Source organism: Pipistrellus hanaki (assembly GCF_964339955.1).
Source record: "Pipistrellus hanaki genome assembly, chromosome: X".
Taxonomy (NCBI): Eukaryota; Metazoa; Chordata; class Mammalia; order Chiroptera; family Vespertilionidae; genus Pipistrellus; species Pipistrellus hanaki.
In genome coordinates, this window is record NC_140524.1 from 7,341,167 (window position 1) to 7,359,429 (window position 18,263).

General features: G+C 52.0%; 1 protein-coding gene across 5 annotated transcripts in view; it reads right to left on the minus strand.

The window, feature by feature from the left end:
* Window positions 1–1,465: 1,465 nt before the first annotated feature.
* The window catches only part of IQSEC2 (IQ motif and Sec7 domain ArfGEF 2), an 86,768-nt gene continuing 69,970 nt past the window's right edge, over window positions 1,466–18,263 (minus strand). For 4 of the 5 annotated variants that reach the window (XM_084871012.1, XM_084871013.1, XM_084871014.1 and 1 more), the window contains 10 exons: window positions 16,878–17,039; window positions 16,285–16,407; window positions 14,517–14,683; window positions 11,327–11,466; window positions 9,741–9,866; window positions 7,290–7,389; window positions 6,555–6,716; window positions 4,820–4,993; window positions 4,265–4,314; window positions 1,466–3,670 (listed from right to left, as the gene is read on the minus strand). In XM_084871012.1, the coding sequence (XP_084727138.1) occupies window positions 2,705–3,670; window positions 4,265–4,314; window positions 4,820–4,993; window positions 6,555–6,716; window positions 7,290–7,389; window positions 9,741–9,866; window positions 11,327–11,466; window positions 14,517–14,683; window positions 16,285–16,407; window positions 16,878–17,039 (2,170 nt within the window). In that variant the 3' untranslated portion in view covers window positions 1,466–2,704. The remainder of the gene's footprint in view (window positions 3,671–4,264; window positions 4,315–4,819; window positions 4,994–6,554; window positions 6,717–7,289; window positions 7,390–9,740; window positions 9,867–11,326; window positions 11,467–14,516; window positions 14,684–16,284; window positions 16,408–16,877; window positions 17,040–18,263) is intronic. The other variant, XM_084871016.1, reaches the window with a different exon arrangement.

Consider the following 18,263-nt stretch of genomic DNA (forward strand, 5'->3'; position numbering starts at 1 on the left):
TGTTCTGGTTGGACTTAATTCCTGACCCTTCGGGTCTAAGCTCTTCAAACGCTTAGGTCTGGTCCTCCGGGAAGCATCAAATGCTTAAATGGTCCCAGCTGCAGGTTTTGCTTAAATGTGCATATGAGGAAGAACACATTGATTCAAGATGCTAAAGAGCAGCCCAGCAGGTATTGTTCAGTGGTTGAGAGTTAACCCATGAACCAGGAGGACATAGTTGAATTCCCAGTTAGGGCACATTCCCAGACTTGATCCCCAGTGGGGGGTTGCAGGAGGCAGCTGTTTGATGATTCTCTCATTGGTGTTTATATCCCTCTCTCCCTCTCCCTGAAACCAATAAAAACATATACATTGAGTGGCCAGATTATGATGATCTCTGAACACATAATAATCTGGCCACTCAGTGTATATCCTATAGAATAAAAGGCTAATATGCAAATTGTCCCCTCGACCAGGAGTTCCACCAGCAGGCAGGCCAGCCAACCACCTATGTCCCCTCCCCCTGGCCAGGCTGGCTGGACCACATCCATGCACAAATTCATGCACCGGACCTCTAATGTATGTATGTATGTATGTATGTGTACACACACACACACACACACACACACTTAATGGCCAGATTATTATGCGTTCAGAAATCATAATAATCTGGCCAGAGTGTGTGTGTGTGTGTGTGTGTGTGTCCATTCAAACCAGGCCTTCTTAAAGGCCATTCCAGACTCTAAAAAGGCACCAAAAAATATTTCCTGACTGCTGCTTCCGGGAGCCTGCTAACCCCATTCCTCCTGAGCTCTGCTGAGGCCAGGACATAACCAGTGGTGCTGGAAACTCCATTTCATAGGGAGGCTGTCTGGGGGACTGTTTTATAGCCTTGGGAAATATCCTTTGCTTGCCCGAGCCTGTCTCCTCTTCTGTAAACTAAAGGGAGTCCTGCTATTTATCTCACATCCTAAGTATATACACAGAGCTCTTCTAATGCGTCTAGCGCCTGGCTTCCTGGCCCAAGTCCCTACCCCCCTCCAGAACAGAAATGTAGGCAGCTGTGGGGAGGGGGGAGGATCCGGGGCAAAGCCAGACCAGCCACAGGAAGGGCGAGTACAGATGCCACAAGAGAAGGAAGTACCCAGCCTGGGAACGGAAGAGAGGGGAACTCGCTTGCTGAGCTCCATGCTTGACATCTGTTACTTCTGTGTTACATCACCCCAAGTTTTCAACTGAGACAACCATTCAGAGAGGGTATCTTTCCCAAGAGCACATACCCAGCAAGGAAACCCCCCAGCATTTGAACCAGATCAACTCCACGGCCCAGAGTCTTGCTACCTCTCACACAGACTGTTAATTACATAGGAAAACCTCCCTCATCCCCATCTCCCACCCAATGGAAGCACCTCACCCAGGCTACGGCCTCTCTCTCCTGGGTTGCACCGTGGGGGAGGGGGCGCAAGGAGGAGGCAGAGGCGGGAGGTGAGCACAAGGTCTTTTATGAGGCATCAAATATACATTCTTATATACAAGGAGGAAAAAAGACAATGCCTAAACCCCAGCTCCTGTCCATACAGCCCCTCCCGCTGCTGCCCTCCCCTGCCCCCAGGCTCCACGGTCCCTGGCCCTTCAGCCAGCCAGGCCTGTCTGTCTACTGTAGCCCATGGTGGAGAGGGGGGGGGGGTAAGGGAGGGGCTGTGAAAGGAGCTGGGTCTGCAGGGCAAGAAGAGGAGCTGGAGTTTGTAAAAAATATATTTATAATAAATAAACAGGGCTGGAAAGGAGCTGGAGAGGCAGCGGAGGACTTTGATGGACAGGACTCGGGCATCCTGGCTCCCAGCCCCCACTCTGATGGCTTCCATCTCTGCCTCAGGAGGGACATCTTGGGCTCACGGTGGCCCCCTGGGAGCCTCTCCCCAGGGCTGATGCTAGGCGCTCCGTCCCAGCGAGGTGTGTGTGGGTCATATCTGTAAAGTGCACTGTCTTCGGTTGTAGGTGGGAGAGGTGTGAGGGAATGGGGGGGCATGCAATGTGGGTGAGGGAGGGCAGCGCCCTTCTCATCCCAGACCTGAGCCCCCCGCCCAACCTGTCTGGACTTTGATCAGGAGAAGAACGTTGCAAGGTCCTGAAGCTGAGTCTGGGCTGGGGCACAGACTGGCTCTGGACAGGAAGCACTGCCCCGTCGGGTGGGGGGCAGCATTGGGGGCCCACCCCCCTAGTGTGCGGACAGTCCATGTCCTCCGGTAGGGCGGGCGGAGTCACATGGAAATGTGGAGCCAGGCCCTGAGGTCAGAGAGGGGGCCAAGCACTGAGGTTTGGCCCCAACTCTACAGAGCTCCCTCTGAACCCGACACCTGGCCCTCCCTCCCAGCCAGGAAGCTCACACTGGTGGGGAGGGGTGAGGTCACCCAGCTAGACCTGGGGGAGGAGGGAGGACGAGGAGAGGAAAAGGAGGATGAGGATCTCCAAAGGTTCCTCAACACTCCCCAGAGCTCAAGCCACGTCCAGGCTTCAAGTGGCCAAGATCCTCGAATCTGGAAGGACACTCCATGGCGACCGTTGGGGGTTAGAGGAGGGGTCCCAAGGCGGGGAGGAAGTGGGGAGGAGGACATTTCTGTGTGTTGGTGTATTTTAGAAAAACTGGGGGAGCAGAGAGGGTGCAAGGCCCCTCTCCTGTGGATTCCCCGGCCCTCCCTGGGCCCCAGCTCCCTCTCTCCATGCATCAGACCACGGTGCTGATCCGACTTGGTTTGGCCTTAGGGTTTGCAGAGGGTTGGCTGGCCGTGCCAGGGGGCCCAGAGGCGTGCAGGGGGCCATGGGGTGAGGTGGGCGGCAGGGGTGAGTGCGGGGTGTGGGGGGAAGGAGGGGGCAGGGGTGGGTAGGAGGGGTGCGGTGGGATGGGCGAGTGTGGTGACAATGGCGACTGTGGGTGGTGCGGGTGGGAGTAGGAGCCCCCTGGCTGCCGGGATCCGGGGCCCCCGGAGGCCCCTGCTGCTGGCATCATCTGTGGGTGGTGGCTGAAGATGAAGTGCTTGGGGCCCTGCTTGTGGGCTGGCGGGTGCTGGGGGGCAGGACTGTACAGGGGCAACGGAGACGTGGGCTGGTGCAGGGGGTGGCGGCCATGGGGAGCGAACTGGGGGTGTCCTCCAGCGCCCCGCCTGGGAGCTCTGCCTGGCCGGCCCAACGTGTAGTGCTGGGGGCCTGGGACTGGGCCGTGGGCGTGGAAATGGCGATGCGGCCCCACCGGCGGGGCTGAGGCGGGAGGTGGCGGGATGGAGCCCAGTTGAGGCAGGGGTGGGGGCTGCTGAGGAGGAGGGGGCAGAGGGGGCTGCTGGGGCGGAAGGTAGGGCGGCGGGGCGGGGCCTGGTCCTTGGCAATACTGGGCATGCAGGGCCTGGAGCTTGGACTGCCCATCGGGCAGCACCCCCAGGCTCCCGTGGCTGTGGCCATGGTGGTGGTGGTGGTGGTGGTGGTGGGTGGAAGAAGCAGATGAAGAGGAGGCAGAGGCCTGGCCTGTTGGCGGCGGTGGCATCTGGAAGGGCCCCTTGCCCCGCTTGCTTCCAAAGAGGGAGCCCAGGAAGGATGAGGAGTTGGAGACGGGTCTCTGGCTCTTGTACTCCTCTGGCGGCGGGGGTGGGGGCGGAGGTGGCATCCTCTGGTGAGGGCGCGGACTGCTAATAACGGACCCCTGGAAGGGGGAGGGGGGCGAGTCAGGCCAGCCTAGATGCCCTCAATCCCCAACCCTAATGTTCCCCTGGGCCCTGAGGGCTGGAGCTGGGGAGACAGGAAGCCCCGCAGCATCATGGGAAGCGATCACATGATAGTCCTGTCCTTGTTGCCTGCAGCGCCCCTGTCGGTGCATCACATCCACTCTCTGCTCTGAGCCTCCGCTGGGAGAGGGAGTGGGCAGTGAGCGGCCCCCCATCTCACCCCCCTTTTGCAGGCGGAGACAAGGTTAGGCCCAGAGAGACAGACACTGGCTCAGGCTCCAAGAGCAGGACTTGAGGTAAGAGCTCCTCGAGGCCCAACTCCAAGGGCCTCGCTAGAGGCGGCCCAGAGGTGGAGAGGGGGGCCCGGGAGAGCGGGAGACAGACTGAGAGACAGGCAGAGTGAGGACAGACAAAGCTGAGGACAGATGGAGAGAGTGGCTGGCTGGGAGAGGCAGCCGCAGGGTTCCCAGCAGGGAAGGGGGAGCAACAGGGCCCCTCCTCCTCCGGGGTGCAGGGATGCACGCGGGGCAGGGCTCATGCAGAGGACGAGTCGGGCGGGAGCTGGCACTTACTTCGATGGTGCTGTCCAGCGATCCCACGCTGTTACGCCGCCCCCGCTTCCCTGCACCCACAAGCAAGGAGCCCAGCGTCAGAGTGGCAACCCCCCCCTCCCCACCCTGCTGGGCTCCTGAGCTGGGCACCGGGCCTGGGCCCCTCCCGGGGACAGACACCCCTAGTCCCTTTCCCCTGTTGAAGAGGGGTGGGGTGGGGAAGAGGAGAGGAGGAGAAGGAGGAGCAGGAGGAGGAAGACATGGAGGAGGAGGAGAGATGGTGCCAGAGAAAGAGAAGAGGAGAGAGAGGAGGAGAGGTGGAGCGGCAGAGAGGGGCTAAGACTGTGGCCCCGCTTCACACGCCCTGGCCCGAACCCTGGGCTCCACCTGCTCTGACCTGGTCCCCAGGCCCCCAGGCCCCCGGGCCCCCTGCAGCGCAGCACCCAGGGCTCTGGATGGAGGCAGGGGGCGTGCATGTGTGGCGGGTGCAGGCAAGGCTGGCGGTCAGTGAAAGGAGGCCAAGAGAACTCCGGGTCCCGCGGCTCCCCAGCCAGGGCAGAGCCCCCGGACACTTGCCTGCGTCTGAGAGGTCTCGCAGGGAACTGCTGAGTGCGCCCCGCTTGAGCCCGTCGCCTGCGCCATAGGTGTCTTCCAGGCTGCTGCGGGCCAGCGTGCCGTTCACGGAGTCCTTGGCCCCGCCGGGCTGGGAGGCGTTAGGCCGCATCATACCCTTCTGCTTCTCCAGTTCCGCTGGGTGGCAGGGGGGACACAGCAATCCAACGTCAGCAACAGGAGGGAGAGGCCACCTGACCTCCCCCCGGGCCTCTCTGTGCTCCTGCTTTGCCCCTTGGACCTCCATCACGGCCCCACAACCCTCAGCTCCACCTCCCAAGCCCCTTGCAGTGCTCAGTCTCCAGTCCTGTCTTGTGCGGTCTCCTCTAGCTTGGTCTTCCCTTCCTCCTCCTCCTCTTGCCCTTCCTGCTTTTCCTTGCCCCCTGCCCACTCTCAGTTTGGTCTCCTAAACCAGCCTTGCCCTTCCAAACAGAGCTTCCCAATGGCTGGTTCTCCAGAGGGGCACAAAGGCCCTTCTAGATGTTGGCAAAGGGCAACCGTTCCAGAGTCCACTCAGTTCTCAGATACATTACAGAGGGTTCTGGAAGGACAGGGGCAGGAAATGGGACAGGAATCGTGTCCTAGTGTGCCCTCACACATGTCCCTCATCTCTCTCAATCCTCACAAGAGTTCCAGGGTAAATGTTATCATCCACAGTTTCAGAGGAAGAAACAGAGAATCTGAGTAGCCTCAGAGCTTGCCCAGGGTCATACAGCTGGAAACGGAGGAGCTAACATTCTGGAAGCAGGTCTGCCTGAGTCCAGAGCGTGTGCTCTTCGGCCTGCTTATACCCCTGCCCCCTGCAGAGGTCATGTAGCCTTCTATCCCCTCACCTCATCTTGGTACAAGCATCCCTCTCCCTGAATGTCCCGGGGTCTCAAGGATCTGGGCACATACCTATGTTGTGTGTTCTATCCCCAGTCAGGGTGCATATGGGAGGCAATTAATCAATGTTTCTCTCTCTACATCAATGTCTGTCTGTCTCTCTCTCTCTCTCTCTCTCTCTCTCTCTCTCTCTCTCCTTAACACCATGTTACTTAACTAACTGCTTAGTCTGGAGGAGAAAAAGCTTGGGCGGCATTGAGAAGAATGAGATGCAATCACTATTTTCCATTATATACAATCAAAATGATTTGGTGTGGTCGCTGGGGCTTGGGGGATGGGACACTGGGACTCAGCTGAGGAACTAGCATGTGAGGACAGGAGAGGAAAGGCTGGGAAGGAGACTAACATTGGCTGGTCACCAGGATGTTCAACACTAGTGTCCTACTAGCGCGGAGGACACGACGTCAAATTTTATCTCATTGAATCTCCCCTACTCTGCTCATTATCCCAATTCACGTAGGAAGAAATTGGGACTCAGAGTCAAAGGATTTGCTCCAGCTTACCCAGATAATAAGTAGCATACCTGGGATGTGAAACTAGTGTCCTGCCTCTAATAACCTGATTCTTCCCCCGATGCCTTTCATTAGAAAGAAGAGTTGATAATTAGAGCTTGGAATAATAATCAGAGCTTGACAAATAATGAGCCCCTTGTCACTGAAGGTATCCAAGCAGAGGCTGAAGGGTTCCTGGAATGAGGGTAGGAAGGTTAGGCAAGCTAACCCTCAATCCTGAGACTTTTCAGAGGACAGGATGCTTGGTGTCGACAGGGCACCATATCAGGATGGGAGATAGGTGACATGGCGGGGCTACTCACACTCCACGCGGTATTTCTCCATCTCCTGCACCTCAGCGATGGACTCGCGCAAGTCAGATGTAAAGCGCAGCCTATCCTGGAGGCTGGGGGCGTTGAAAATGATGAGGACTTTTCGCTCCCCACCAGGTACTGCAGACAGCAACTTGATTCCAAACTGGTAATCTGCGGGGCAAGGGGAAATGGGGCCCCTCTGTCAAGACTGAAGCAAGATGGCTCAATTGCAATATCAAATATGCAAAATGATATTTCTAATGTCCAACTCTGATTGAGCCTCTTCTCTGCTCAAGCATCTTCACTGGCTCCCCTTGGTCCCCAAAGTCCCCAAGAGCCTCCTGGGAGTCACGGCCATGTTCCTCCCTCTACTCTGGGATGTAAGGGCAAACTGAACTCTAGCTGCCCTCTAGAATCCTTCCTTTGTTCCTCTACCTCTACCGACATTGTTTCTTCTGCCCAGAAGGCCACCCAATGAAGTTCCTCTGGCTCAGTCCTTCAGAGTGCAGCATTATCGCCATCTCCTCAGCCCCCCAGAACACATACACACTGTGGACCATGAGCTCCCCAGGGCACAGACCCAAGTCATACTCCACCTTGGCCAGCCCTACATCCCAGAACCAAGTAGGTGACCTCAGCCCAGTTATAAAGGACTCCCCAAACTGGAGGTCGGAATGAACGAAGGATGAGCATGGGGGACATGGCATAGACTCTTGGGATGATGGGATCCAAGGAGGGACTCACATGAATTCTGGAAGAGCTGCATGTGCATTTCCACGAGGGGAAAAGACTGACGGAAGCTGTACGTCACCAAGATCTTCTTCTTCTGGAAAATTTTGGTGACCTTTGGTAGGGATGGGAAAAAGACAAGAGGCAGGGTTTGGGGTGGGGGATTTCCAAATGGCACCTATTTCTCATAACCTCCCTCCCCTCCCACTGCCACTGATAGACATCTCCACACAAACACACATGCCCACAAATTGGGGAGAACTGAAGCTTGAGGAGCACAGCAGGAGAGACAGGAGAAAATACAACTTCCTGATGTAATGACGATGTACAAACAGGTGTTTACAGTTTCACAGGAAGTAACTGAATGCTACTCCCCCCAGGAAGCCTGTCCTAACATTCCACACACATCCGCCCCCACCTCCCAGAGTGCTTGATGGTTCAGTGCCTTTCACCATCATCAGGCTTGAGGACAGCACTCTGAGTGTGTGATCGCCCCCTGCTGGACCAGAAGCACCAAGAGGGAGGAGACTGGTTTTCATGTATTTCACCCACCCACAGGCCCCAGCACCCAATGTACACAGTTAACATCTCCCTCTCAACAACCCAAGGTCTTTATCAAGTACTTGGGCACTCTGGCCTCAACTGACACAGGCTGCGAATGCCTCACCCAGTCTCAAGCAGAGCAATCTGCACTTTGTGTTTAAAAGCAAATTATTTGGCTCTGGCCTGGTGGCTCAGTCATTTGAAGCAAAGGTTGCAGTTTCAATTCCTGGTCAGAGCACATAACTAGGTGGGGGTTCTATGCCCAGTTGGGGTGCGTGTGGGAGGCAACCAATCTCTCTCTCTCCCTCTCTCTCCCTCTCTCTCTCTCTCTCTCTCTCTCTCTCTCTCCCTCTCTCCCTCTCTCCCTCTCTCCCTCTCTCCCTCTCCCTCTCCCTCTCCCTCTCCCTCTCCCTCTCCCTCTCCCTCTCTCCCTCCCTCCCTCTCCCTCTCCCTCTCCCTCTCCCTCTCCCTCTCCCTCTCCCTCTCTCCCTCTATCTCTAAAATCAAGAAAGACATACCCTCAGGTAAGGATTAATATTTTTTAAGGTAATTATTTGATTTCAGGAGAGTTACAGTGTACAGTTAGGCAAAATATTCTTTTAGTCCTTCAGATTGTGAACTCCCTAAGAACAAGGACTGAGTCTCAGTAACCTCTGTGCACCCAGTCCCTAGCATGGGGCTGGACATACACAAGGATCAGTGTGTTATAGATACTGAAACATGGACTCAACCACTGTATGGGCCAGGAGCTCCTCTGGGCTAGGCTATTCCACACCCGACCTCTTATTTTCTCCTTAGGACAGCCATATGAGATGGGGAGCAGCCCCATTTCACAGAATAGGAAACTAAAGCTCAGAGAGGGCACTGGAGGGGCTTCATCTAAAGCAGCGACTCTCTTGCCGAAACCGGTTTGGCTCAGTGGTAGAGCGTCGGTTTTGTGGACTGAAAGGTCCCAGGTTCGATTCTGGTCAAGGGCATGTACATTGGTTGCGGGCACATCCCCAGTAAGGGGTGTGCAAGAGGCAGCTCTATCCCTCTCTCCTCCTCTCTGTAAAAAATTAATAAAATATATTAAAAATAAAAAAATAAAAAAATAAAGCAGCGACTCTCAACTGGGTGCGACTTTGCCCCCGCCCAGGGGACATTTAACAATGTCTGAAGACATTTTTGGTTGAAGAAATGCCACAGACACCTAGTTGATAGAGACCAAGTGCTGCTAAATATCCTACAGTGCACAGAACAGCCCCACCACAATGAATTACCGGCCCCAAATGTCAATAGAACCAAAGTTGAGAGACCCTGCTCTGAGGGAGAGAGACTCCAGGGGGACAAGTCACTGTCCTCAAATCCCTGAGCAGAGGGTCACCTTTTCCCTGTGATCCCAACGGTGAGTGATGATCGCTGGAGGAAACCCACCCAAGCAGGGGGCCATGCAGGAAGCCAGTTCTTGCCGTGCGCGAGAGGCTGGACGGGAGACCCTGAAATTCCCTTCCCACCTGCAGAGTCCTCAGAGTCCCAGCTCTGAAACATGCATATGGACACTGGCGATAAGCTTGGTTTTAAAAAGCATAAGCACCCTGGCCACCCAAAGGTTCCAGACAGAACCCAGGATCACAGGTTCACCTCCCTCCACCTAACCCCCCAGGCTACGGAGGCCGCCCAGGACATTTCCTGCCACTTCCCAGGCTGGAAGCCCCTCATCTCCAGTGTCCGTCACATTTTCTGCCCCCAAGTGGCTATATTACTTCTAAAAGGATCCAGGAGGTAAAGGAAGGGCAGGGGTGGCCTATACCTGTCGAAGAACGCACAGATCACATGGCAGAACACCTCACCCACCGTATCGCCACCACAGTGTTAACGTGGTTCACAGCACCCGGGCCCAGCTCACCACCTCCTCTCCATCGCCTATCGCAGCCCTCTTACCACAAGGAGGTCATTGAAGAGGAAGACCTCCCGCTGATGCAACCCTAGCCTCTGGGGGCGGTTTGGGTCGGGCACCTCATAGAGCTGGCAGCAGCAAACCAGTCGGCGATGAGGAAGAGACAGTACCTAGATAATCATGGAAAAATAGATGTCAGGCCCTAGCTGGTTTGGCTCAGTGGATACAACATTGTCCTGTGGACTGAAGGGTCCCGGGTTCGATTCTGGTAAGGTTGCAGGCTCCATCCTCAGTGGAGAGGCATGCAGGAGGCAGCTGATCAATGATTTTCTCTCATCATTGATGTTTCTATCTCTCCCTCTCCCTTCCTCTCTGAAATCAATAAAATATATTTAAAAAAAAGAAAAGAAAAGAAAAAAAGAAATAGGGCCCTAGCTGGTTTGGCTCAGTGGACAGAGCGCCAGCCTGCGGACTAAAGGGTCCCGGGTTCGATTCTGGTCAAGGGCATGTGCCTGGGTTGTGAGCTCGGGCCTCAGTAGGGGGCTTGCAGGAGGCAGAGGATCAATGATTCATCATTGATGTTTTTTTTTTTCTCTTGCCCTTCTTCTCTGAAATTAATAAAAATATATTTATAAAAAAGAAATAGGTGTCAACCCACTCAGTGTGGCTCAGTGGTTGAGCATCCACCTATGAACCACCCGGTCACAGCTGGATTCCTGGTGAGGGCATATGCCTGGGTTGTGGGCTCCATCCCTAATAGGGGGCATGCATGCAGGAGGCAGCCGATCCATGATTCTCTCTCACCGATGTTTCTATCTCTCTATTCCTCCTCCTTCCGCTCTCTCAAATCAATAAAAGCATTTAAAAAAAAGAAAGAAAGAAAGAAAGAAAGAAAGAAAGAAAGAAAGAAAGAAAGTAAGTTGGTGTCAGCAAGACCAGCACGGCAGCTTCAGGCACCTTAACATTGACCGCAAGAGGATGTTTGTCTCTGATACTTATCATTGCCACTCAGACACAATGAGCCTAAGAAACGAAGGCCTGGGCTTGTCTGCTGCCTTGCCTTTGTCCGGGTAGCTCCCTGTCTGGAATGCCTTTCCTGCCCAGCTTATATGGCCACATTCCACTCTTCCAATGTCATCTTTTCCAAGAGGCCATTCCTGCTCTCCATGGACTGAAAATGACCTCTCCCTCCTTTGTCTGATACCCCCGCCCTGGGCTCTGTAAGAGCTCCCAAGGGTAGAGACCACATCTGATTCATATCTGCATCCCTGGTGCCCAGTGAAATGCTGGGCTCAGTGGAAAGCATCCGTCAATGTTTGTTGACTAAGAGACTAGAGTATGTTCTTGGTTATCAACGATTGGCTTGGCTCCTCACTTGGGATGGACAGGCAAAAAGGCAGGAAGGATGCTAAGATTTATACAGCACCTCACTGTGTACCTTGCAGTGTGCTAGATGCATTGCCATAAAGGTGTCACTCAGTGTGTACCGGGACCCCCGAGGAACGCATTCCACCCACTCTACTCAGCAAGTGAGGTGGGCATAGAGCTCAAGACAGGGACACTGACTTACCACTTGGTGGCAGAGGCCGACCCAAACCCTGTCCCCTCTGAAGTTTCACAAATCACTTACTGGTTTCTTGCCCACAATCATGCGCTCCACAGCCTGCACTTGGGACACGTGGTCATCATTGGTCCGAAGTTCACGCCCCTGGATTCGCTGGTAGATACCCACCAGGAGGTCTCGAGGGATGTCTTCACCATTGTCAACCCCTGGTTGGGGGCGAATAACAAAGATACATGGCATAAATGTGGGGCGTGGGTGGCAGGGGTTCTCCACAGCACCCCACACACAGGCCTGGGCCATAACAACAGCCAGGTCTAGAAGGAGTGGGAGCCCTTGACTCCCCTGGTCCCGCCCCCCCCACTCCTACCCCCCCCCCCATCAGCTTAGGCCACAAGTGACACCCTTCAATCAGATAACCAGTTGCTCCCCGCCCCTGCCAGCGTGGGGATTTTATCTAAACTTAGATCATACTGTGATTAAGACAATTAGGAGCTTTTTTGCCTTTCTAACTAGCAAAAATAACGTTAAGTAATATCCAGTGTTAGTAAGAGTGCAAAGAAACGGGCATGTGTATTAACATAACTATTTTGGAAGGTAATTTGGCAAGAGCATAAATATTCAGTGATTCCTCTTGTAGGAATCTGCCCTAAGGAATTACTCAGAAATCTGGACAAGGCATATGCACAAGCGCTACTGAGGGGGAAATTTTTAAATAAACTACGTTCTAACAATAGAGGAACAGCTAAATAGAGCTGAGTATATCTGTTTAATCAAATAATATGTAGCTATTAAAAACGGGATGTTTACAACAAGCATGAGAAAATTACTGTAGCAAGTTAAGTGAAAAGAACAGGAAACACTGTGTATATAATCTTTACCTTATCAAAAGTTATATAAATGTAGGAAAAAAGATGAGACTACCCTAAAATAACAACCATGGTTGCCTTCAGGGGGCAAAATTTTGGGTGATTCATGTTCTAATTTTCTCTGTTTCCCAAAGTTCTGTAGTGAGCAGGTAATCATTTATTTACTTCATAGGTGGAGGGGGAGAACTATAATACATATAAGCATACACATACACACATACATACATATAAACACACATATATGGAGAAAGAGAAGGGGGGGAGGCAAATGAATAAAATGAATGAATGAATGAATGAATGAATGACTAATGGAGGCTTCTGGGAGACAGCTCCAGATGGCCTCTGGTCTGTCTTGCTCCTCCAGTTCACCATCCTTCTCCACTCCTGATTGTCTACTGAGCAAACCCACTCACTCTTCTCTCTAAACCTGTTGGGAGAAAATGCTTTCTCATTTGGAAACACCATGCCTCTTCCTTGGACAGGTGCTAAAAGGACACCCTTCCTCACCCTGCCTTTTGACTTCCGCTGTCAGAGTGATTAAGCTCAGAGACTGTGCAAACACCAGAAGGTCAGCAAATTTGTCTTGTCCGCTTGTTTTTCCGCAATTCTGTTGCCCTCTTTCGTTTGTGTTTCAATAATCCTAACATATGAGCCATTTCTAGGAGGCTGCCCTTTGGTGAGAGGCAGGGCCTGACATCAATACAATAAACCAAGACAAAAGGTCAAGATAAAACCTTTCATCTGGCACGCAAGGCCCTTGTATATTGGTTCCAACTGACCTTTCCAACTGGATCATCGATCCCATCTCGATGATTCTCCAGGCAACTTTCGATTTTCCTACTCCTGTGCATTTGTTATTCTTATTGCCAGGTAAGTCTAGGCCTACTTTATCTGTGTCTTCAAGGTCCACCTTAAAATGAATACTCCAGCAAGCGCTCTGGAGGCAAGCTCTCCCTCCTCTGAGCTCTGAGCTCTGAGCTCTGTCCTTTTGCCCTGCCTGACATCATGGTCTGACATCACCATTCGCTTTCTTCCTGTGTCCTGTCTCTGGTACTGTAAGTCAGTCTCTCCCACAAACAGGGAGCTCTCTTGGAGCAGGGACTATGGCAGAAGCCCTTCCACTGTCCTTAGCACCCATCATAGAGCGCCTGGCACCCATGAGGCACTTGGTTAGTGTCAACTTACTGGCTGACTGGTTGAGTTAAAAAATAAATGTATAGCCTGGCCAGTGGCTCAGCAGTTGAGCGTCGACCTATGAACCAGGAAGTCAGGGTTCGATTCCCAGTCAGGGCACATGCCCGGGTTGCAGGCTCGATCCCCAGTAGGGTGCATGCAGGAGGCAGCCGATCAATGATTCTCTCTCATTATTGATGTTTCTATGTCTCTCTCCCTCTCCCTTTCTTTCTTTTTTTTCTTCAATATATTTTATTGATTTTTTTACAGAGAGGAAAGGAGAGGAATAGAGAGCTAGAAACATCAATGAGAGAGAATCATCGACCAGCTGCCTCCTGCACACACCCTACGGGGGATGTGCCCGCAACCAAGGTACATGCCCTTGACCGGAATCGAACCTGGGACCTTTCAGTCCACAGTCCGATGCTCTATCCACTGAGCCAAACCGGTTTCGGCTCTCTCTCCCTTTCTTTGAAATAAAACAAATCTGCCGAGACCGGTTTGGCTCAATGGATAGAGCGTCGGCTTGGGGACTGAAGGGTCTCGGGTTCGATTCCGGTCAAGGGCATGTACCTTGGTTGCGGGCACATCCCCAGTAGGGGGTGTGCAAGAGGCAGCTGGTCAATGACTCTCTCTCATCGATGTTTCTAACTCTCTATCTCTCTCCCTTCCTCTCTGTACAAAATCAATAAAATATATTTAAAAAAAAATAAAAAAAAATAAAACAAATCTATAATAATAAAAGCATAATATGCTAATTAGACAGGACAGCTGGAAGACCTTCCGGATGACCTTCCAATGAAGCCAGAGTTGTGAGGACCAAGGCAACGCCGCGGCTGCCAGAGCAGAGTGCCCTGCACGAATTCGTGCATCGGCCTCTAGTTTAAAAAATTAAAGCATTAAAGAAAGGGTACTAAAATAAATTAGTATTTATGGGCATAAATAAAGAAGAGAGAAAAAGATTGAATGATGAGTGAATGGACACATGAATGAATGGGTGAACCAGTATAAGGCCTGTAAGAGTCAGGGCTTTTATCTCTTTTGTTTAGAACCTGCTCAGTCAATAGTCAGTGTGGGAATGAGTAGATGGCCAACCGACCGAATGAATGAATAAATGAATGCCCAGGAACATCCCGCCTCACCCCACCCTCCCATCCTGCCCAGTTTCCCTTCCCCAGGGAAGGACAGGAAAAGCTGACAGGGAGGTCTGGGGTCACCTCTTAGGTTCTTGATGAAGTCATCTAGTTTCATCTTGCGTTCAGCCTTGACGCTGGGACTGTACATGTCAGTGTTGAGGAGGATGATGGCAAAAGCGAGGATGAAGATGGTGTCTGGGTTCCGAAACTGGCGCACGAGGGCTGGGTTACACACACAGTACCGCTGGCTGCAGGGCAGGAGGGACCAGGGTCAGGCACCAGTAATCTCCACCTACCCACCATCCTCCCAGCCTGGCACCACCAACCCTCTCCTTTGACAAGTGCCCTGTTTCCCCGAAAATAAGACAGTGTCTTATATTAATTTTTTTCTCCCAAAGTTGCGCTAGGTCTTATTTTTGGATGATGTCTTATTTTCGGGGAAACACGGTACTCCTAAACCCTTTGGGTGTATTCTTTTTCTTCAGTTTCCCTAAGACTAGCATGTCAAACTCACAATCGCTACCTTTTACTGAACTCTACAGATCACCTCTCAGCTTCATACATAAATACTCTACAGAGGGTCTATGTCTTATGTAGTCCTATCACAGTCCTGCAAGGTAGCTATTAGCAGCCCCATTTTACAGATGAAGTGACTGAGACCCCCAGTGGTAAGGTACCTTGCCCAAAGTAATAGAGCTGGTAAATGGGGAAGCCAGGATGAAAATCTAAATCTTTCTGACTGCAAAAAAAACCTTCTCCATTATAGGAAACAAGTTCTCAGCAACATTTGTTCTCCTCTAAATACCCAGGATTTATTCACAGGGCCAGGATTTATACCCAGGTCTGCCTGATCCCCACAGCATTCATAGTAGACAATAAAAGTTAAGGGTCACGCCGAAACCAGTTTGGCTCAGTGGATAGAGCGTCGGCCTGCGGACTGAAGGGTCCCAGGTTCTATTCCGGTCAAGGGCATGTACCTTGGTTGTGGGCACATCCCCATTAGGGGATGTGCAGGAGGCAGCTAATAGATGATTCTCTCTCATCGATGTTTCTAACTCTCTATCCCTCTCTCTTCCTCTCTGTAAAAAATCAATAAAAATATATATTTTTTTTAAAAAGTTAAGGGTCATGCCCTGGCTGGTGTGACTTGGTTGGTTGAAGTGTTGTCCTGTTGTCTCAGGTTCGATTCCCGGTCAGGGCATGTACCCAGGTTGTGGGTTACATTTCAGTAGGGGACAATACAGAAGGCAACCAATTGATGTTTCTCACCTTTCTCATCTCTCTCTCTCTCTCTCTCTCTCTCTCTCTCTCTCTTCCTCTCTCTAAAATCAATAAAAACATATCCTCGGTAAGGATTAAAAAAAGAGTTAACGGACATGGAGTCAAGACACACTGAAGTTCAAATGTTGGTTCCACTGCGTATTCACTGTATGACTCTGGGCAAGTTATTTAACCTCTCTAAACTACTAGTTTCTCATCTGCAAAACAGAAATAATAATAGAAACACCTACCTTATAGGGTCGTTGTGAGCATTCGGCGAAATAATAATGTAAAGTGCCCAGCTCAGCACCTGATACCTGGTAAGAGCTCAACAAACACTAGCTATTGTTGCTGACTTAGTGGTGAGGATCAGAGATAATGTGCATAAAGCATCCAGCTTGACAGATGCCAAGCTCGATACTTTATGCACATTATCTCTGATCCTCACCACTTACCTGCCTCACAAGATAAAATTTGTAATTGCCATTTTCTGATGAGGAAAGTATGAAGCTGAGAGAGTGATCTGTAGACACACTATGCTGCCCCCCGAAATAGAGAAAGGTAGCTTATTAGTGGGAAACAGGCGCACCTGAAGGCTTCAATGAGTCGCTCCACTTTCTGAGCCTCGCCCTGAACCCGGATATGGGATTGGAACTTCCGGAGCGCATCATCCAAATCCATGGAGGAGAAGTCCATCTCATCCACCACACAGCTGAGGAACAAGGAGGGGGTTGGCACTCTCAGTTCCTCTGCACAAAACCTCTGACCCACCCGGACCTGCTCAAATGGACCAACTCCTCCATTGAGAGAAGTCCACAAATATGGACCCATGGCCCAAGAAGTACAGATGAGGGCGGAATGTTTGAAACTGAATCCACACCAGAAAATGAGGTCCAGACATCACGTGTGGCTACTAAGAGTCCTTTCCATGACGCACTCATTTCAGAGATGGGAAAACTGAGGCCCAGAGGCCATAGGAAAAGCGTGCCTTACCTGGGGCTACCCAGAAGCCTTTAGGAATAGGACCAAGAGAGATCAGAGGGTTGGTGCAGAGGGTTATGGGAGCAGGAAGGCCTATTCATCTCGTTTTGCAAGTTTGAGCAAAGGAAAGGCTGCCCCCTCCCCCCAGCCCTCCTTTTCCAGAAATCCCTGGCCCAGCCTGCCCCATGCCAGGGTCCTCACTCCAATACGTCTCTGTTGAACTGCTTCTGCCGGTTCCCTAGGAATTCCCCTATCATCTGCCGGCTGAGGCCTTTCCGTTCCAGGATGAAGTGAGCCACTCCCACCGGTGTGTCTGACAGGAAGCCCCGCTCAATCAGGTACTGGATGCCCTTCTCTGGCTTCCTGCAGAAAGAAGGGAGGTAGATGAGATGACCGTCCACCTAGAACTTGGCTCTCGGTCCCATTGCTTGAACTAATTTTGGGCCCAATCACGACCTTGGAGAACCAAGGAAGTCAAATACAGAATTTGGTCCAATCCCTTCAGAAAACTGAGGTCACTTTCCCATTCCACAGTTTCAAAATTCCAAGGCATCCTCAACCCAACTTCCTCCTCCACTGGAGCCACACTACAATGGAAAGAAAATTAAGGTTCAGTGAGAGCCTGCTCTACCCCAGGAGCTTTGCTATTCCCAGCAGGCACTGAGGAGTCCTGGAAGAGGCCTGAGCTCCAGGCTAAGCCCTCCTTCCCAAGGCCCGGGCTCAGGCCCACCTGTATAGGCATCACCCAGCCTTTGAGCATTTCCATAGACAAGGTGTTTCCTACTTCTCACTCGGCCAACTCTGGGTCTGAGCTACCCCATATTCAGAATCTCAGAGCCTTAAGACATCACGAGGCTAAAATTTGGAAGAGACTTTGGCGTGACAGGAGTCTCACACCTATCACTAACCACGCATGACTGGGGACAATTCCCTTTGCTTCTTCAAGCTTTAGCTCCTTTTCTAAAAATATGGGGACACTCCCACCCAGATTGCCGAGTTATTCTGAGAACTAAATATAGGTGGCAGTGTCTGATAGGCTACCCATGTAAGGCATTTATTTTCTATTTTCAAATCAAATGTCGTACTCACACCCCACTCCTAAGCACCAGGCCCAGGCCCAGGTATCTAGAATGAGCTTGGTCCTGGTTACTGGCTAGCCCAGCCTTCCACTCTGCTCCCCAGTACCACAAATATACACACCCGGCTAGCCGATGGATGGAAACACCAAAGCCAAAAGAAGGAAGCCACCTGGCCCAGAGCTACACAGTGAGTCTGGCTAAAATCAGGGTAAGAGTCCAAGGCTCCTGTTTCTCAGAGCAGGTCACTTTACATACCACATTGGCTCCCCACCAAATAGGGGAGGCTGGGGACCCCAAGTTCAGAATCCATTCTGTAGATAGCCAACTGGGGCCCAGAGAGGGGAGCATCTGACCCAAGATCACACAGCCAGTTAGAGGCAGTGCTAGGACTAGAAATGCCTCTGATGGGTGTGTTGGGGGACTCTCTCCTCTGCCACCCTGTTGTCAATCCCCTTCAGTAAACAGCTGGGGAGAAACACCACCCACAAAATGTGAAGCTGGCAGAAGC